The sequence below is a fragment of the Chiloscyllium plagiosum genome, unplaced genomic scaffold (genome assembly GCF_037043375.1).
Source record: "Chiloscyllium plagiosum isolate Xiang-an unplaced genomic scaffold, Cpla_swu_hap1 HiC_scaffold_25, whole genome shotgun sequence".
NCBI classification, from domain to species: Eukaryota; Metazoa; Chordata; class Chondrichthyes; order Orectolobiformes; family Hemiscylliidae; genus Chiloscyllium; species Chiloscyllium plagiosum.
This window is the reverse complement of record NW_028270163.1, coordinates 59,588,784-59,610,522: the sequence shown is the minus strand read 5'-3', so window position 1 is coordinate 59,610,522 and position 21,739 is coordinate 59,588,784. Positions and strand designations below refer to the sequence as shown.

Sequence of the window (21,739 nt, the reverse complement as noted above, 5' to 3'; positions counted from 1 at the left end):
TAACCATAAATCATTAGAATTATCAGCTCTTACACCAGTAATCGGAATACTGAACACTGGAATGAAACTTGAAATGCAAGTCCAACGATCATAACATGAAACAATTATAACCATAGACAAAATGGGTGCTCGAGTACAGGAACAAGACTTACTTGTATGATTGAAAAACTTGCAGATAAATGACTGCTTAAAGTTAATGTATAGCAGGCTTAAACTGTCCATATAACTGTTTTGTTACACAATTCTCATCTAAAAACATAAACCTGTACCTTGACTTATCCAAAGAGCAGCTTGGGAACTTAATCAGCAGTACTCTAATAAATAAACTGAAGCAAAGGTATTAATGTAATGAAATAAATGTTTTGATTACTAGGGTCATGGATTTATTTCAAGACGTTGCACATGCACAACACTAAAATCTTCAACCTGAAAATAAACTGTTCATCATACAAGCTAGTTTATGTGCTTGCATTAAAAAAGTTACCAAAAGTACAATTTCTAAACAGAACTGTTACTTTCACAGACAACCCCTATGTACCAATATCACAGAACGCCCAGTAGTACAACAGAACCATTCAGCCTATTTAAATTTTCAGAAACAAGCAGTTTTTTTTATTCACATACAAACAATGATCTCAATTCGTAGTACTTTCAATACATACAATCTACACACAAGATTTATATTTAAAAACAATTCATAAATACATAATATTATGCAAAAGAGCAAGAGGATTTGAATTCATAATTCAGTTAAAAAACATTTTAACAAACTAGTAAGGAGCAAACAATGGGGGGGGGGGGGGGGGGAAATAGAAAAAGAGATATGTTGATTTAATGTAGACATTTAATATAAAGATCAAAAAGACGTAGAAGGCCACAGGACTAGCAAGTACCTGATTTTTCTCGGAAGATTCTGTGTCAGTACCGAAAGGCCTGTTGAAACGGAATAGTGCACAAGCAGCAGAACAGACAGCGATACCAGGATAGCTGAATTAATGACCACCGCCCCGCCAACAAAGCCAAACACAAACAGAAGCATGCAACCAGGACTCATGGCTCTGTGCTGGCATGGTTGTGTTCAGAGACCAGAAGACCAAGAGGAAGGTTACACAGGGGTTGAGGGTGTATCCTTGGAATGAAAAATCTGTCACTCAGCCACAACCACAAAAGCGTCTACTCCAAACAATGCCATCCGCACACGCAGCCAGCTACATTCTGCAGCAGCTCACACAGAATGACATCATCCTGCTAATACTTAAAAACCAATGCTGATCACCTCAGCATCACTGCTGCAGCACTAGCAACCATCACTCAGTTATCCATCCTCTCTCAGCTAACCTGCTTATTGGCTGCAAAAACCAATGCTTACGCAACACATGCACATAAAAGGAACCCTCATTATTTAGCACAAATTGCCAGATTTGGATTTCTCACAATATACTCAATAGTAAAAGCTTACAAGATTAGGACAGTGTTTTTAAAAAATTAATAGAAAAGATGTTTTACCAACAATATTTTAACTATTAAATGAGTGCTATCAGCATAATTATTTTAATTTCAGCCTATTAATCAGCAACAGCTCTACTAGACAATGCACATGTCCGACATCAGCCAAACTATTGTTCACTGCTATGTCATTAGACAACTAGGTCATTGATCACATGTTCCAGAAACACATCGATATTTCTATTCCACTAAAAAGGATGTAAGACAAGTGAGAATGCTTACCTAACTCTGTTATGAACTCCAGGTTCCTGCAGGTCTGTTCCGAGCAACTGGTGAAGTTTGGTTCGTTCCAAGTGCTCCATGTAATTGTGGATCATCTGTGATGATGACAGAGGAGAAAAATGTCAGGTTTATCAATATTTAATTACTACTACTTTTCACAGCTGTATGTTTTGCATTTTGTGTCACTAGTGTTTCATATTCCTTTGTGCAGTTTGATTTATGATTTTACATGGACAAGGTGGTGAGCAACCTCCCAAAGCATTTTCAATTTTTTAAACTGGTTACAAGGGATGAAGACTTATGTAGTTTGAACAGTGTGTTGATATCCTGACAACTGCTTCAAAATATTAATTTGAACAAAATATTAATTTGAACAAGTTATGGCACCACCATAACTCTATCATGTACTATATTTACTTTCTGATCAACTCTCGTTAACTTAGCTTCCTTACTACATCACAAACGATGCATTTTGCAATCACCGAGATTTCTAGTAACAAAGATTCACTGGTTTTTATTCATTTACAGGACGTAGGTATTGCTGGCTCAGTCAGTATTATTGCCCATCCCAAAATATCCCTGAGATGGTGGTGATGAGCTGCCTTCTTCAACGGCAATCCAAGTATATAGGTAAACCAGCTGTGCTTTCAGGGAGAGAGCTCTAAGATTTTGACCTAGTAGGAGTGCAGATAGAAAGAACTGTAAATTTACAAGCCCTGAAAGTATGTGCCCAACTAGGCAAAGACATTAAAAATGTTCATATTAAAATCATTTAGTTAAGAGACAGCTGAGGCAAAGTTGCAGGAACACATATATAAATTGACTGGAAATGTATCAAAGGACTAGGAAACAGCTGATGAAACTATATGAAAAGGGAGATAGGAGACGGCCAGGAAACTATAACCAATTACTTCAACATTAACACTAGGTTGATAATAGGATCCTTAATTAAAAATGCAATAGAAAAACACAGAAGCTTAAAATATACTCTAATAGACTGGTGAACACAAATTCCAAAAGAGAATGTAATCTTGACTGATTGTATTGAAGTAGTTGGACTTGTAACAGAAAGATAGATAAAGATAATAACAACAAATGTGATATATTTGTATTTCAAACAGCCCATTGATAATGTACCAAATTGTATACGCATAACTCGGGTCAGAACTTGTGAAGTCAGAGGACAAGGAGCAGAATGTTAGCAAGTTGGCTACAAGGTGAAAAAAGTGAAGATAGTTACTTGGACTGGAAAATGCTCGGAATTGTTATCCTACAAAATTTGATGTTTGGATATCAATTAAATAAGATTTGGATTTAGGAATTGGGAATACAACTTTAAACATTTGCATACTACATCAAATAATGGAGTACAATTAACACAGAGGAGGATACAGAGAAGCATGAATAAACTTCCCGAATAATTATGAAACTGACAAACCAAGTTCAATTTTCGTAACTGTGATACATTATATTGGTAAAAAGAACAAGATAGCCACATACTCCTTGAAAGTAACTGTAGCAGGAGGAGAAACAGATTTGGGGACAGAGACACACTAATCACAAAAAGACATGTTAACAAAGTGGTCAAAAAAAAACACGGAGATCAATTCTCGAGGGAAAGAATTGAAAAGCCAAGATACTGTTCAACTTATATGACACCACATAGTCCAAACTGAGCAAGTCACATCCTCATATTAAAGATACCCTCCACAGCATTGCACTGCATTATCACCATGCTAATGGGATGGATTTCAGAGATCTAGCAACTCTAAGCTGTGCATCATTCAGGCACTGTGGGTCATCATCATCATCATTAGTAGAACTGTACACAAAAAGAATCTACCAACTTCATGGTCTACCATTACTATCAAATCAGTGCATCAACCCTGGATCAATGGAAAGTACAGGAGAGCATGTCAGGGACAGTACCAGGCATATCTAAAAATGAGATGTCAACCTGATGAAATGACATTACAGGACTATTTACACACCAAATGGCAAGCGAAAGTCAGAGTGAAGCAGTTCCATACCACAAGAGCAGTTCTAAGCTCTGCAGTCCTGCCATATCCAGTCATGAATGGTGCGAACAATTAAACAACTCACTGAAACCTCCACAGTGTCATCCTCACAATCAGGGAGCCAAACACATCAATGCAAAAGACGAGGCTGATGCCTTCGCAGCAATTTTCAGGCAGATCTGCTGATAGGGTAATCCAGTTTTGCCGCCTCCAGAGGTCTTAAAGCATTACAGATGCCAGACTTCAACCAATTCAATTCACTTCAGACATTCTCAAGAAAAGGATGAAGGCACCGAATACTGCAAAGGCTGTGGGGTTCAGCCAACATTCCAACTATAATTCCAGATATACTCTGGAATTTGTTGTAGGCCCAGCCAAGCTGCTCCTGTACAGCTACAACATTGGCATCTACCTAACAAATGTGGATAATTGCCCAGGTGTGTTCTGTACAGAAAAACTAGTGCAAAATCAATCTGGTCAATTAGTGCCTCAGTCTATTCTTGATCATTAGTAAAGTCATGGAAGATGTCAGCAACAGTGCGATCAAGTAACACTTTCTTGGGCCTTAGGGCACAGCAGTTGTGTTGCCCCTACCACAAGGCCAGGTGGCCAGGTGTGAAATAGTAACTCTGATCTAAAAAGAAAATCTGCACGTGAAATCAAAATTAGGAAAGAACCAAAAGAAAGGGAATTAATGCATTGACAAATAAGTCAAAATGCACTTGCTCAGCAATAACTTGCTCCCAGGCACTCAGTTTGGGTTTTGAACATCAACATCAGACAGCACATGAACAGGAAGTTGTTCAAACTGAAACAATGCCAAAAACGATCAAGTCTCTCAGGGAAAACTTGCACTTCCACAAATGTCATTTATTGTATCCGTTGCTCCAGATGCGGTCTCTTTTACATTGGGGAGACTGGCGCCTACTCGCAGAGCATTTTAGGGAACATCTCCGGGACACCCGGACCAATCAACTCCACTGCCCCGTGGCCGAACATTTCAGCTCCCCCTCCCATTCTGCTGAGGACATGCAGGTCCTGGGCCAGCTCGACCACCCCTTCCTCACGCCTGGAAGAAGAACACCTCAACTTCCGCCTCGGAACACTTCAACGCCAGGGCATCAATGTGGACTTCACCAGTTTCCTCATTTTCCCTCCCCCCACCTTACCCCAGTTCCAACCTGCCAGCTCATGACCTGTCCAATCTGTCAATCTTCCTTCTCACCTATCCGCTCCACCCTCCTCTCCGACCTATCATCTTCACCCCCACCTCCATCCACCTATTGCACTCTTAGCTACCTTCTCCCCAGCCCCACCCGCCTCCCATTTATCTTTCCACCCTGGAGGGTCCCACCCTCATTCCTGATGAAGGGATCCTGCCCGAAAAATTGATTTTCCTGCTCCTCAGATGCTGCCTGACCTGCTGTGCTTTTCCAGCACCAGTCTAATCTTGACTCAAATCTCTAGCATCTGCAGTCCTTACTTTCGTCAAGTAAATTGGAGCATTGGTCAGGCAGGGTTTGAGCATCTTAGAAAAGTGAGCAACAGCGAGGGGGAGGAGGGTTAATAAGTTCAGTTTAAGGTCCAAGAAAGGAAATAGGAAGGAAGGTATTTTCACTTTGGGGAATGCCCCAATGCATTTAGGGAACCTCAGTCACTGTCCTACAGCTATAACGCACGGAAACAGACCCTTCGGTCCAACTCATCCATGCCAACTTGCCAGCACTTAACCTGTATCCCTCTAAACTCTTCCTATTCATATGCCCATCCAGATGCCTTTTAAATGTTGCAATTGGACCAGCCTCCACCACTTCTTCTGGCAGCTCATTCCATACACGTACCACCCTGTGTTTGAAAAAGTTGCCCCTTAGGTCCCTTTTAAATCTTTCCTCTCTCACCTTAAACCTATGCTCTTTAGTTTTGGACTCAGCTACCCTGGGGAAATGACTTTGTCTATTCACTTTAAGTATGTTCTCTCATGGATTTATAACCTTGTTTAAGGTCACCCCTCAGCCTTCAATGCTCCAGGGAAAGCAGCCCCAAACTATTCAATGTCTCCATATAATTCAAACCCTCCAACCCTGGCAACATCCTTGTAAAGTTTTTCTGAACCATTTCAAGTTTCACAAGAATTGCATACAGTATTTCAAAAGTGTCCGAAACAATATCCTGTACAGCCATATCATCATCTCCCAACTCTTACATTCAATGCACTGACCAATAAAGCCAACATACCAAATGCCTTCTTCACTACTCTGACTACCTACGACTCTACTTTCAAAAAACTTCTCTAGTAGGTAGTTCCACATACTGAATCAGCAAATTTTCTTGTACACACTTAAAAATTCCTTGCCATCTAAACCCTTAACACTATGGCAGTCCCAGTCTATGTTTGGAAAGTTAAAATTCCCTACCATAACCACCCTATTATTCTGACAGACAACTGAGATCTCCTTACAAATTTGTTTCTCAATTTCCCTCTGACTATTAGGGGGTCTGCAATATAATCCTAATAAGGTGATCATCCCTTTCTTATTTCTCAGTTTCACCCAAATAATTTCCCTGAATGTATTTACAGGAATATCCTCCCTCAGTACAGCTGTAATGCATCCCTTATCAAAAAGGCCACTCCCCCTCCTCTCTTGCCTACCTTGCTGTCCTTCCTGTAGCATTTGTGCATGGGAAAAAATGTCTCACAAACTTGATTGAGTTTTCTGAAGAAGTGGCAAAGAGGATTGATGAGGACAAAGTGGTAGATGTGATCTATATAGACTTCAGTAAGGTGTTCGACAAGGTTCCCCATGGGAGACTGGTTAGCAAGGTTAGAGCACATGGAGTATAGGGAGATCTCGCCATTTGGATACAGAACTAGCTCAAAGGTAGAAGACAGAGGGTGGTGATGGAGGGTTGTTTTTCAGACTGGAGGCCTGTGACCAGTGGCGTGCCACAAGCATCGGTGCTGGGTCCACTACTTCTTGTCATTTATATAAATGATTTGGATGTGAGCATAAAAGACATAGGTAGCGAAGACGGTTACCTCAGATCACAATGGGATCTTGATCAGATGGGCCAATGGACTGAAGTGGTGGATGAAGTTTAATTTAGATAAATGTGAGGTACTGCATTTTGGGAAAGCAAATCAGAGCAGGACTTTTACACTTAATGCTAAGGTCCTAGGGAGTGTTGCTGAACAAAGGGACCTTGGAGTGCAGGTTCATAGCTCTTTGAAAGTACAGTCACAGGTAGAGAGGATAGTGAAGGCAGCGCTTGGAATGCTTTCCTTTATTGGTCAGAGTATTGAGTACAGGAGCTGGGAGGTCATATTGCGGCTGTACAGGACATTGGTTAGGCCACTGTTGGAATACTGCGTGCAATTCTGGTCTCCTTCCTATCAGAAAGATGTTGTGAAACTTGAAAGGGTGCAGAAAAGATTCCCAAGGATGTTGCCACGGTTGGAGGATTTGAGCTATAGGGAGAGCTTGAATAGGTTAGGACTGTTTTCCCTGGAGCATCAGAGGCTGAGGGGTGGCATTATAGAGGTTTATAAAAGCATGAGGAGCATGGATAGGATAAATAGACAAAGTCTTTTCCCTGGGGTTCGGGGAGTCAGACCTAGAGGGCATAGGTTGAGGGTGAGAGGGGAAAGATATAAAAAAGACCTAAGGGGCACCTTTTTCACACAGGTGGTGGTACTGTTTTGAATGAGCTGCCAGAGGAAGTGGTGGAGGCTGGTACAATTGCAACATTTAAGAGGCATTTGGATGGGTATATGAATAGGAAGGGTTTGGAGGAATATGGGCCAGGTGCTGGCAGGTGGGACTAGATTGGGTTGGGATATCTGGTCGGCATGGACAGGTTGGACCAAAGGGTCTGTTTCCATGCTGTACATCTCTATGACTCAACACCTGATCAGGTTCTGGGGATTTATCCACCTTTCTACATTTTAAGACATTCAGCACCTCCTCTTCTATAACATGGGCACTTTCCAAGATGTCGTGACTTATTTCTCCACGTTCTCTTGTTTCCATATCCTTGTACAGTAAACACTGATGCAAAATACTCATTTAGTATCTCCCCCATTTCCTGTGGTTGCACGTGTAGGCTGCCTTGGTGATCTTTAAAAGGATCTATTCTCTCACTAGTTACCCTTTTGACCTTAATGTATTTGTAGAATCCCTTTTAATTCTCCTTAACCCTTTTGCTAAAGCTATCACGTCTCCTTTTTGCTGTCCTGATTTCCCTCTTAAGTATACTTTTACTGCCTTTATACTTTGAGGGATTCACTTGCAAAGATAATATCCCTAAAGTATTTAGGAGGGGGGAAAAAAAAAGGTCTACTGACTCTTAGTTATTCATTTGCATTTACCAAATAGACAATTTTGATACCTGCCCTCACCACATATTATAGGGGCAGCTTTGGTTTGGGTGTGAAAATAGGCTGAGTGGTTAGCCTACCATTTTATATGTGCCCCTTCAGACAGTTCCAGCACAGATAAATAAAATCAAGCCCTAGGTCACTCACGCACGTTCCTTCAGTCATTGATACCATGTGTCTCTATTTGCCATTTCTTTTTTAAAAAAAATTTCAAGGATACCACCAGAGCAACAGAGGATGCTCTGGATGTCCAGGATGTGTTTGTAATATACTGCGTGTGTGTGTGTGTGGCACAGGTGGGGCAAAGTGATAGAACAGAAAATGAGAAAACGTTGCATATGCCTCGGGAGAGGACAGAAATACTTTTCAAATTAATGTTGATTTTGCATAAAATAAAAGATAAAACATTCTCTCAAAAGTGTCTGAAATGGATGGGCGTTCATTTTTAAAAATATTATAAAGCAAGCCGGATACAGAACTACGTCTCCCTTCATTCATAGACCTAGACACAATCACGTCTCCCCATGTCCACTGAACCATACACAGTGTCCTTACGTCAAGGTCAAAAATACAGCTACACACAACACTGGCCTTCTGTCACTATCTGGCAAAAATAGAGGTTTTGAAACCCAATGAAAAAAGTCTGATTGTCTTTGTCTGTCTCCCCTCCATAAACATTCATCACTACCTCTTCTAGTTTCTCTCTCAAATCCTTTTCAGCCTGTTAGCAGACCGAACATTTTAAAGGCTTCTTGTTCCCTTCTAATGGTTCAAGGTAGTTGGTACTGGGTTGCCCAGAAATGGCAAAACCTTGGCCCACCTCATCTTTAATTCAATTGCATGATAAAGATTTGAATGAAGCAATACACTATTTAGATTTGCTGAAATGCTGCACTGTTTTCAAAGCACAATGCAGCAGGATTGCTCATGTTCCACAGCACTGGTGCAGAGCTGTGAGATTATCAATTATGGCCTTAAACACTTGATGGGCCTTTACTCCTCAAACATTAGTCACACTGTATATACTCGAGAAATTGTCAGTTTTTTTAATACATTTAAGGTTAAATTTATGGGGTTGATTGTTATATAGACCCACTTTTGAGTGGTTGAAATTCATGCCCGGCAACATTCATACCGTATTATTTGCAGAAGCCCAATTGATCTCTAAACAAATAAAGAAAGAACTAACTATGGTAATTCTGAAAACACAGAGCAGAGCTGGACGACAGCACACTGATTCATAAATGTTTAACTGTTATCTGTAAAGAACTAGAATTAACTTTTACACAAGGTATGTGGAAAATTACTGATATTTTTGGCCAAAAAGTGGGTGTTGGCTTTTACATGAGATTCACTATTACTCAAATATATACAGTATTCACATCACAAGTCACAAAGTTCCATTGGAGTACAGTTACTGATGAAGTGGCCATTAATCATCTGTAAGCCTCAATAGCAGGTGCAAGCAATCCAACCCAGTTATCCCACATCCCCAATCAGGTCAGAACAATATTTATGGAGTTATTAGTCAAGGCACCAATGCTCAAAATATAAGGGGGTGGTCGGCAAACACCTTCAGCCTCAAAATCCTCAAGGGAAATTTAATCACAAAGGTAACCACCTCCCCCTCCCACCCCCGCCAACAACTGGAAATGACAGAATCAGTGAGGAGTAAATCGACCAATTGCCAGATTGGTTTTCTCTTGCATTTGCATTCAGGCAATTAAAGAAAGAAAAGTAAGCAAACTGCCAAGGAGCCTTTTGTTGAGAAGCAGAGGCCTGGAAGGAGTTTCCTAAGGTGGGGTCAGAGGGCTAACTGGGCCAAGGCTGCAGAATCACGCTTCCCCCGCCACCACCTACAGCAGACTGAAAGGTGGAGGGACGGAAGATCTAGGGGAAGGAGGGAGAGAAAAGGGTTAGTGCTTTGGGAAATCAAGGTGAAGGGGGAAGTGGAGGTGAAGAGCAGAAATGTTGTTTTATTCATTTTGGGATGTGGGTGTAGAGGATTGGCCCAGCATTTATTGCCTATCACTAATTGCCCTTGAGGAGGTGGTGAGCTGCCTTCTTGAACTACTGCAGTCCACGTGCTGTGGGTAGACATAATGTCCTCAGGGAGGGAATTCTAAGACTTTGATACAGTGACAGTGAAATAATGGTGATATATTTCCAAGTCAAGATGGTGAGTGGCGTGGAGGAGAACTTGCAGATGGTGGTATTCCCATGTATCTCCTGCCATTGTCCTTCTTGATGGAAATGGTCATGGGTGTGAAAGGTGCTGAGGATCTATGGTGAATTTCTGCAGTGCTTCTTGTGGATAGTACACATTGCTTATGGCTGTAGTGCCAATCAAGCAAGCTGCTTAGTCCTGGATAGTGTCAAGCTTCTTCAATGCTGTTGCAGCTGCATCCATCAGACATATGAGAGACTTGTGCTTTGTAGATGGTGGACAGGTTTTGAGGGGTCAGGTGGTGAGTTACTCGCTGCAATATTCCTAGCCTTTGACCTGCTTTTGCAGCCACTGTTGTGACGATGCTGCTTATTTAATACGGTTATTTTATCCTTGGTTTTGTTCAAAAGGGGTTGTTAAAAACAGAATTCCAATTTGTCTAGGAAAAGGCCACTTTGATTACGGCTAACAGACACTGTCTAAAGCAACAATCAGGGAAAAAAGGCTTCTAAAGTTTTATTTGAAAACAGTTGTACAATGAAAAGGGAGTGGCTAGTTCTCCCAGTTCAGGGATTTTTCTAGTTTGGTTTAGCTTAGCAGTTAGAAACTGTTGAGGACAAAGCAGCAGCTACAGTGAAAAGAGGTTCCATGCTTCAAACAAATGATCCCTGGCTGACACTCTTTCCCTGACATCTCTCTCTCTCCTTTAAGAACCTGATCTGAATTTACCTTTTTGCCAGGGGGTGTATTAATGAGATGTTGCAGGAAATCAGAAGAGCTCTTTGTTAAGTTGTGGGGGATATCGTGTCGGTCAGGTTTTCAAATCATTGTTATTCTAAATTCTTTCATCTGCCCAAAATAACTAGAAATGTTAGGGTCTGGGCTACCTTCTTAAAATGTTTTGAGGGGGTCAGGCCTAGTCCATAACACACTGTTTATCTGGCAAGTCTAGTTCAGGTTCCAGTCAATGGTAACCCCCAGGTTGTTGACAGTGGTTGATTGAGTGTTGGTAACACCATTGAATGTCAAGAGGCGATCATTAGATTGTTTCTTATTGGTGATGGTCATCGCCTGGTATTTGTTACTTGTCACTGGTCAAACCAGCCTGGACACTGTCCAGATCTTGTTGCATTTGAAGAAAGATTGCTTCAGAATCTGAGGCAGTGTAAATGGTATTGTGCAATCACCGATGAACATCCCCACATCAGACCTTAGGATAGAGGGAAGATCATTGATGAATCAGCTAAAGTTAGTTGGGCTGAGGACACCACCCTGAGGAAATCCTGCTGAGATGTCCTGGAGTTAAGATGACTGACCTCCATCATTCACAACCATCTTCAATTGTGCCAAATATGACTCCAGCCAACAAATAAGTTTCCCCATGATTCAAATCAATTCCAGTTCTACTCGTGTTCCTTGATGCCACAAATGGGTTAAATGCTGCCTGTCATCAAGGGCAGTAACTTTCCCCTCAGCAACGTTCAAAAGTCTGAAGCAGTTTATTACAGGCCTTCACTTCCTCTATCAAGTTCTGATTCGGAGATGCCGGTGTTGGACTGGGGTGTACAAAGTTAAAAATCACACAACACCAGGTTATAGTCCAACAGATTTAATTGGAAGCACACTAGCTTTCGGAGCGACGCTCCTTCATCAGGTGATTGTCTGTCAAGTTCAAGCAGCAAATAATGTGCAAATGAACATAAGGAAGATAAGGTCAATTCTTTTCTCATAAAAGTAAACGGTGGATTTGTGAAAATTGGCCATCAAGCATCTCTTAATATGATAAAGCCACTTGTCGATTTGCACCTGAACAATGCCATTGGTGGATTCTCCTGTTGTTTCAATGTTTGTTCAGAGGGAAATAAAAAGACCATTTTACAGTCAAGGTTGATGCTGACTTAACATAACATTAGGCAAATGGCATAGCCAATTGCAAATACTGCATTTTACATATGTGCTAAAATGGGTGGAGCTATGGGCTTTACAGTGTGCTCACTTGTCCTGAAGACACTTGACTCTGTCTGGTCAAATGTTGAAAACACTTGATGACAGACTCCTCTATTTGGATCTGTTCAAGGTTGTTTCTTTACCCATGCATTAGGAGCCAAGTTGCAAGCTCTGAAATTGGTTTGCAGATTGTTTTTCTATCTAAGTGGCATGCAGTGCAGGTTCCCACGTAAAGCTGGCTGTACAGCACTACATGTGCTATGTTGAAATCCTCCATGCAACCATATCATTGGCTCACCGAAGCAGAGCTCTAATGAACATGTTCTCTTTGTCAGGGAAGCAGCACTTTGCATGAAATCTACTGGCACGTTAGAGACTTTGTCCTGCTCTTGCAAAGAGATCTCAAGTACAGAAAGTGAAATTCTTCTTGTTATTTTATGCTAAGGGTGACTTGATTGAAGTGTACAAGAATATTATTGACAAGGTGGATGTGGAAAAAGATATATTCTCTTGGGAGTTGGTCTAGACTACAGGGCAGTCTTGTGGGGTCAGCCTTTTATGTCAGAGGTGAGGAAATGTTTTCAGCCCTCGTAGGGGTTGTGGAATTCTCCACCTCAGAAGATGGTGAAAATAGGATAATTTAATATTTTAAAGAGAGAGATGGATTCTTTCTTGGGTAACCTCAGGGTAGATGGGAATCTGGGATTCGAAACACATTATATCAACCATGATTTTATTCAATGCTGATTAGCCTACTTTGGCTGCTATTTCATATGCTTGTTTAACATTGCCCAAGTTTCACACCCATAAAGGAGTGATGTAAGAAACACTTCCTAGTAAGAAACACTTTCAACTTTGCTCTAAAACAAATTCCATGCTCTTTCCAAAAGTCTGTGGGCGGGCCTGCCAGATGCTGAGCTTGCTTTTACATGTGATATTTGATTTTGTTATCCAACAGTGTTACTGGAGAAGACTTCCCAAAACGTACTGAACAGAGAGGTTGTTGTAGATATTGACCTTAGGACTGTGACATGGCCAAAGGTAGTTGGATTTCCATCTTCTTCTGGTTTGTTGTTAGGTTGAAGTGATGAGGCTATGGCAAAGGGATCAACAAGCAACTGAAGAAACACTGAATGAACTGCAGAATAGAAACAAATTTTAGAAATTGCTGGAAAAGCTCAGCAGGTCTGGCAGCATCTGAGAGAAATCAAAGTTAACGTTTTGGGTCAAGTGACCCTTCCTTGGAGAAACAAGTGAATAATACTGATCATCTTTTCTGATGAGCCATGTTGTATAGAATTGTCCTTCGGTCTTCCTAGCTTCAGTATCAAAAGCTTTGGTCAGATGAATGAAAACCATTCCTCAGGGTTGAAAAAAAAATCACCAACATTTAGTCATGGAACTTTCTTCAACTTTGATGTGGTATATAAGCTGAATGAAAATCAATTAAAAACAACCCTTGCATGGATTTTCTTGCACCAGTAACATGTTGTTAGCTTTCAGCAAGGATCCAGCTCATGTTGTAGGAATTATATCGTAAATGTTTCTAGTTCCTCGAAGGTAGGGTCACAGTTAGACAGAGTAATTAAAAAGGTGTTTGGTACACTTGCCTTTATTGGTCAGTGCATTGAGCATAGGAGTTGGGATGTCATGTTGTGACTGTACATGACATTGGTTAGGCCATTATTGGAAAACTGTGCTCATTTCTGGTGTCCCTGCTACAGGAAGGGAGTTGTGAAGCTTGAAAGGATGCAAAAACATGTAAAAGAATGTTGCCAGTGTTGGAAGATTTGAGCCAATGTGAGAGGCTCAATAGGCGGGAGCTGTTTTCCCTGGAGTGTCAGAGGCTAAGGGGTGACCTTGCAGAGTTTTATTAAAATCATGATGGGCATGGATAGGGTGAATAGCCAAGATCACTTTCCCAGAGTAGGGGAGTCCAAAACTAGATGGCATAGGTTTAAGGTGAGGAGAGAGATTTAAAAGGGACCTCAGGGGCAACTTTTTCATGCAGAGAGTGGTGCACATATGGAATGAGCTGCCAGAGGAAGTGGTGGAGGCTGGTACAATTACAACATTTAAAAGGCATCTGGATGAGTATATGAATAGGAAGGGTTTAGTGGGATGGTGGGAAATGGGACTACATTAATTTTGGATACCTGGTTGGCATGGGTGAGCTGGACTGAAGAGACTGTTTACATTCTGTACATCTCTATCATCCAGAGAGACTGTCAAAAATCATGGGACTTTTTGGTTACAAAGCTACAATATTTTAACTATTAGAGCATCCTCTAGTGATAGTACAAGGAACTGCAGTACTATACATTTCAAGTTCTCCTCACAACTTTGCCCTAGCCAAATAACAATTATTTTTAAAGATGCTCAAGTGTATTAGAGATGTACCAAGATTTTGGCAGGCTCTTCACCACAGAGGCATAATAGCAAAAAGTGAGTACTACCTCCAAAATAGAGCCTTGGCGGTCACTGCAGTGTATGACAGTAACTTCCAATCTGGTAACTTTTAATACCTTGAAGGGAACGATTTGTAGACACATGATATCATCGTCACCTGCACGTTTCATTTAGGTCATGTACCATCCTGACTTGAAATTACATCAATGCTGCCTGCAAAATCCTGGAACTTCCTGCCTTCAGAACCATGAGGAGAAAGTGAGGTCTGCAGATGCTGGAGATCAAAGTTGAAACTTTATTGCTGGAACAGCACAGCAGGTCAGGCAGCATCCAGGGAACAGGAGATTCGACGTTTCGGGCACAGGCCCTTCTTCAGGAATGAGCAGAGAGTGTTCAGCAGGAGAAGATAAAAGGTAGGGAGGAGGGACTTGGAGGAGGGGCGTTGGAAATGTGATAGGTGGAAAGAGGTCAAGGTGAGGGTGATAGGTCGGAGTAGGATGGAGGCGGAGAGGTCAAGAAGAAGACTACAGGTCAGGAAGGCGGTGCCGGGCTGGAGTGATTCGGCTGAGACAAGGTGGGGGGAGGGGGGATGAAGAAACTGGTGAAGTCCAAGTTAATCCCCTGTGGTTGGAGGGTTCCCAGTCGGAAGATAAGACGCTCCTCCTCCGACCGTCGCGTTGTTGTGGTTTGGCGGTGGATGAGTCCAATGACCTGCATATCCTCGGTGGAGTGGGAGGGGGAGTTGAAATGCTGTGCTACAGGGTGGTTGGGTTGGTTCGTCCGGGTGGCCCAGAGGTGCTCTCTGAATCGCTCCGCAAGTAGGCGGCCTGTCTCCCCAATATAGAGGAGGCCACACCGGCTGCAGCGGATGCAGTAGATGATGTGGGTGGAGGTGCAGGTGAATCTGTGGCGGATATGGAAGTTTCCTTTGGGGCCTTGGAGAGAAGTGAGGGGGGAGGTGTGGGCGCAAGTGTTGCACCTCCTGCGGTTGCAAGGGAAGGTGCCGGGAGTGGAGGTTGGGTCGGTGGGGGGTGTGGATCTGACAAGGGAGTCGCGGAGGGAGTGGTCTCTACGGAAAGCTGATAGGGGAGGGGAGGGAAATATATCCTTGGTGCTGGGGTCTGTTTGGAGGTGGCGGAAGTGACGGCGGATGATGCGCTGTACATGGAGATTGGTGGGGTGGTAGGTGAGGACCAGTGGGGTTCTGTCCTGGTGGCGGTTGGAGGGGCGGGGCTCAAGGGCGGAGGAGCGGGAAGTGGAGGAGATGCGGTGGAGGGCACCGTCGACCACGTCGGGGGGGAAATTGCGGTCCTTGAAGAAGGAGGCCATCTGTGTTGTACGTATTTTGAACTGGTCCTCCTGGGAGCAGATGCGGCGGAGACGAAGGAATTGGGAGAATGGGATGGCGTTTTTACAGGGGGCAGGATGGGAGGAGGTGTAGTCCAGGTAGCTATGGGAGTCGGTTGGTTTGTAGTAGATGTCCGTGTTGATTCGGTCGCCTGAGATAGAAACAGAAAGGTCTAGGAAGGGGAGGGAGGAGTCCGAGACTGTCCAGGTGAATTTGAGGTCGGGGTGGAAGGTGTTAGTGTAGTGGATGAACTGTTCAACCTCCTCGTGGGAGCACGAGGTAGCGCCGATACAGTCATCAATGTAGCGAAGGAAAAGATGGGGGGTGGGGCCAGTGTAGTTGCGGATTAACAGTGTAGTTTCAGAACCATGAGTATAGCTAAAGCCGCAAGGAGGCAGGCTCACTCCATCTTCTCAAAGGCAATAAATGCTGGCCTGCAACATCCCACATCCCATGAACAAATAACTACATCACGTTCAGAAAGATGAAGACTTGATAACAGCAACACAAAAAAATATTTTTAGTCAAGAAATGCAATCAGTAGTATTAAACAGTGTAACGTAATTTTGCTCAGTCTGTTCCATATTTCAAGTGCTCTTGCCCCAAATTGCAAATTGGGTTGCGAGGGAAGTATGTGCATATTTTGCTCTGTGAATTATCTATTGTAATACCAGCACTGGCTCCTTTACAGAAATGAATTACAGAAAATAAGTAACGTTTAACATTTCCAATGGCAACCTCAGATTCCAATCAGTCAGATCAAACTGGTCACAAGATAAAATTTTTAAAAAAGATTTGCATGTATAATGTGCCTTTCAGAACTTCAGCATGGGCTAAAAGACTTTATAGCCAACAAAGGCACATTTGCAGTGTAGAAAACTCAGCAGCTAACTTGCACATAGCAGGCTTTCATAAACAGCAATGAGATCTTTTGTGATGTTGATTGAAGGATAAATATCAGCCAGAGATTGGGCAGGATCTCTCTACCCCTCTATGAATACTGCCATGCAATGATTAAAAACCTAAAAAAACTGTGGATCCTGTAAATCAGAAACAAAAGAAATTACTGGAAAAGTTCAGCAGGTCTGGCAGCATCTGTGGAGACAATGCAATGATTAAGTTTGGGTGAAGGCTAAGAAGGTCATTTGTTAATGTTTCATCTAAAGGGTGTATCACTCCTTCATTACTGCAGTGAGAGTCTAAGTCTGGGTTTTGTGCTCAAAGCTTTGGAATGGAAATTGAAACCACAATCTCATGATTCAAAATACAGCCACGCCTGTTTTAATCACCTCAGCATTTCCAGCTTAAAATTTTATTTCTATGATTTCTATGCTCCATTACCTAAGCTGTATCTCATTAATTCCATTTAAGGTTTTATTGGAAAGCAAGATTGTTAAAATAAGAACTCATGTTAAAACATAATAACTTGACTAGTATGTAACAGCTTTAATTACTCAGGGTCTTAAAACTACTTGTTTCTTCTAAACTACTTCCTGTTTGCACTGAACTTTTGAGAAGTGTTGAACCCATGACTGAAGTCTCATTCCTACAAATGATGTTGTACATCCAGTAGTTTACAATCAGGATACAAAAAAAAAGACAAGGACCATTATCGTGACATTCTAGATAAACATTTTTATTGTGGAATGGTAGGCTGGGGGAAGGGTGAGGGAATGGATTAAAATGCTTAAATATAACAACTTAATTGGGAATCCTTCTCTAAAATGTTCTAACAAAATTTGAAACTCAAATCCAGAAGTTGTTGAATTGATCTAGGGACATACACACAACCAAAGCAAAACCAGAATCAATGGGTATCAGGGGGCAAAATCTCCACAGGTCAGAATTATATCTGGCATATAGAAAGATATGTTTGTTGGAGGTCAGTCATCTCAGGACACCTCTGCAGGAGCTCTTCAGTGTAGTGCCCTCAGCCAAACCATTTTCAGCTGCTTTATCAATGACATTCCTTCCATCCGAAGGTCAGAACAGGGGAAGTTCGCTGATGCATAATGTTCAGCACTATTCACGTCTCTTCGGATACTGAAGCAGTTCATGTTCAAACGCAACAAGATGTGGACAATATCCAGGCTTGGGCTGACAGGTGGCAAGTAACATTCGTGCTATATAAATACCAAGCTAGGATCATTTCCAATAAGGAAGAATCTAACCACCACCCTTTGATATTCAATGGTCTTACCTTCACCAACTCTCCCACTATCAACATCCTGGGAGTTACCATTAACCAGAAACTCAACTGGACTCACCACATGTAAATAGTAGCTACAAGAGCAGGTCAGAGGCAAGGAATACTGCTGCAAGAAATTCACCACCCAACTCTCCAAAGCCTGTCGACCATTTACAAGACACATGTCAGGAGTGTGATGGAATACTCTCCACTTGCCTGGATGGGTGCAACATCCTCGAAGCTTGACACCATCCAGGACAAAGCAGCTTGCTTGATTGGCACCACGTTCACAAGCATCAACACACTCCACCACCAACACTCAGTAGCAGCAGTAGGTACTATCTACACGTTGCCCGGCAGAAGTTCACCAAAGTTCCTCAGACAGTATCTTTCAAATCCACAATCACTTCCATCTCAAAGGTCAAAGGCAACAGATATATGGGAATAACATCACTTGCAATTTACCCTCCAAGCCACTCACCATTGCCATTCCTTCAATGTCAGTGGATTAAAATCCTGATATTCCCTCCCTAATAAAATTGTGATGTGGAGGTGTCAGTGTTAGACTGGGATGGACCAAGTTAAAAATTACATGACACCAGGTTATAGTCCAACAGGCTTTTTTGCAAGTACAAGCTTTCAGAGAACTTCTCCTTCAGTAGGTAGCTAATGGGGTAAGATACATAGGCAATTTATAAGCAAAAGATTCAAGTGTCATCAGTGATGCAATGTTTTGACAAACCAAGATGACTGTTAAGTCTTTAATCAGTTAGAATGAGGATGCAGGTTTTGATTGATTAGTATGCAAATCTCAGAATAAAATTGTGAGTCAACTGACAGTATGTGGACTGTACTGGTTCATGGAAGCAGCTCACCACACCTTGTCAGGGACAACTATGGACAGCCAACAATGCTGGCCAGCGATAGACATCTACATCCCATGCATGAATAAAACAAATAATTGTAATCAGAACCAGAAAGGATTTTACCAGTTTGTTTGACATTGAAATGTTGCAGTTCTTAGTTTCTGTCACTAGATGGTATAAGCCTAGTAAGCAATGTAAACTGAATGTACTGTAACAGTGATACATATTAGAACTCGCAAGACTACTTCTCCAGACCAGAAGCAACACTTTCAAGAATGAGACATAGTGCTTCACATCATGAAACAAAATCAGAAGTCCATGCACAACTATTTGCTCAAATGTTTACACATTTTCTCAATGAACAGATCTGTTGCATTTTGAAGAAAGACAAAGAAAGACAGATATGCATTCCCTGAGGACAAGGAGAAAAACTGTGTAAAATACACAGTAACAATGCAGATAAAGACTTTCCTGAAGAGGGGAGATCATAACATAAGTGTGGTGCTAACAGGACCTCTAATTAGGGCAATAGATAGCATCCTCTGAGGCCAAGAATGAAAAAGAATATGCTGCTGTCAACCCAGTGCCAGGATGAGGGGGATCTTGTGGTAGCTGGTGAGAAATGTGGAAACAGGGAGGGAAAACCTAATTTGTCATTGACCACATGGAAGAAACAAGACAAGCACAAATAGGGAAGGAGTAACTGACATTAGGCCCTATAATGTCAAAAAAAGGAACTTGGAGGTAAATAATTTTTGGAGCCACGTACAAACTGGTACATGAACAGAGAGAACAGGAGAATTAACACATGGGTACAGGGTTAGTTTGAGGCACACAGCACAAAGATTAATTTTCTTTAAACACTGGCACAGATTCTGGTGGGATTGTCTCCACTTCATCAAGGATGGTGCCTTGCTTGGTCCTACTAGGAGATGTAAAACAATTTCAACTGGAATAAGAGGAAAGGAGTAATCTAATAGAAATTAAGAATCCCAAATGTAAACTAGACAGTGTCCAAGCCATCAAACTGACTTCTTGGGGACTTCAAAACTAGGGAGCATATTTTCAAGGTGAAAATAGAAAGATTTTAAAAAGACACGAAGGCACTTTTTTTATAAAAAGAGTGGTTCTTGTGTGGAATGAAATTCCAGGGGAAGTGATGGATGTGGATACAGTTACAATGTTCAGCGTGTCGATTTGCCAGCCATTCTTCTTCAATGCACTGTAGAGTTACTTATTGGGCGGCACGGTGGCACAGTGGTTAGCACTGCTGCCTCACAGCGCCAGAGACCGGGTTCAATTCTTGCCCCAGGCGACTGTGTGGACTTTGCACGTTCTGCCTGTGTCTGCGTGGGTTTCCTCCGGGTGCTCCGGTTTCCTCCCACAGTCCAAAGATGTGCAGGGCCAGGTGAATTGGCCATACTAAATTGCCCGTAGTGTTAGGTAAGGGGTAAATGTAGGGGTATGGGTAGGTTTCGCTTCGGCGGGTCGGTGTGGACTTGTTGGGCCGAAGGGCCTGTTTCCACACCGTAACGTAATCTAATCTAATCTAATCTAATCTAATGTTTAAATGACATTTGGACAAGTACATTAATAAGAAATGTTTGGAGGGAATGAGCCAAATGCAGGCAGGAGGAACTGGTTTAGTTTGAGATTTATGGTCGGCATGGACTGATTGGACCGAAGGGTCTAATTCGGTGATATGTAACTCTATGCAGACACATAAAACAGTGACTGGAGTATTCATTTAGTGTGAAGTAAGTTGCTTGTTGTTCTTGTTCAAATGCTATGTCTCAACAGTAACAATGCAGCTTAATAACACAAGTTCAACATTTCTAGCAACAATAACCAAGAACCGAAATGCACTGAATTATCTATGACCATCCCAATCAACTAGGACCACATTCTACATGTTCCTGCTTACCTCTGTATGTCTTTGATGAAGTGCATTGTATTCTTTCTTGAGTTCAGACTCTCGTTCTTCCAACCTACCAACTGAAAAAAAAAGTTAGAATGCTTTCCAAAATGCCAACAAAACCATACCTTGCATCTCAACCTTCAACCACTGAGTCAGTCCAGAACTAATATTAATGTCCCCTCTCCTCTCACTTATCAAAGAAATTAATCACACTACTGTATTACACTCGTAGTTTCTGGGAGGGATTAAATAACTTCAATTAAAGTATAAACAGCAACATACATTTTAAAAAATCATAATGGACAGGTATTCATCTTTCACACCTTCAAATGTGCCATTTTACAAATATACTTTGTTTTAATTTTACTTTTTGCATTATCAAATTAAATCATGAAACAAGATTTGCAATTAATTTTAAGCTACTCAAATCCTGAATAAAAACACTAGGAACTATCGATGAAATTACACTCAGTCCTGCCACGTTATGGTAAAACCCGCAATGGCCAGCTGAATTTTCAGTACAAATGAATTTAGTTTCAGCAATTACACCATCATGTTTTCCATAATTAGGTCATGTTACAAAACCATTAAATTGATTTATCATTTAATGTGCTTAATAATCAATTTATACAAGTCCAAACAGCAGTCATATATGCTATAAACTTCAGTAATGAAGATTGATATGGAAAACCGACGGATGGACAGATAGAAGAATACAGCGCAGTACAGGCCCTTCGGCCCTCAAAGTTGCGCCGATCCAAGCCCACCTAACCTA

General features: G+C 41.8%; 1 protein-coding gene across 3 annotated transcripts in view; it reads right to left on the bottom strand.

The window, feature by feature from the left end:
• LOC122562314 (C-Jun-amino-terminal kinase-interacting protein 4) overlaps window positions 1–21,739 on the bottom strand; it is a 294,916-nt gene that overhangs the window by 139,088 nt on the left and 134,089 nt on the right. For 2 of the 3 annotated variants that reach the window (XM_043715173.2, XM_043715179.2), the window contains exons 3-4: window positions 20,971–21,041; window positions 1,729–1,823 (exon numbers count right to left, since the gene is read on the bottom strand). In XM_043715173.2, coding sequence (XP_043571108.1) covers window positions 1,729–1,823; window positions 20,971–21,041 — 166 coding nt within the window. Of the gene's footprint in view, window positions 1–893; window positions 1,204–1,728; window positions 1,824–20,970; window positions 21,042–21,739 lie in introns of those variants that run through there. The other variant, XM_043715180.2, reaches the window with a different exon arrangement.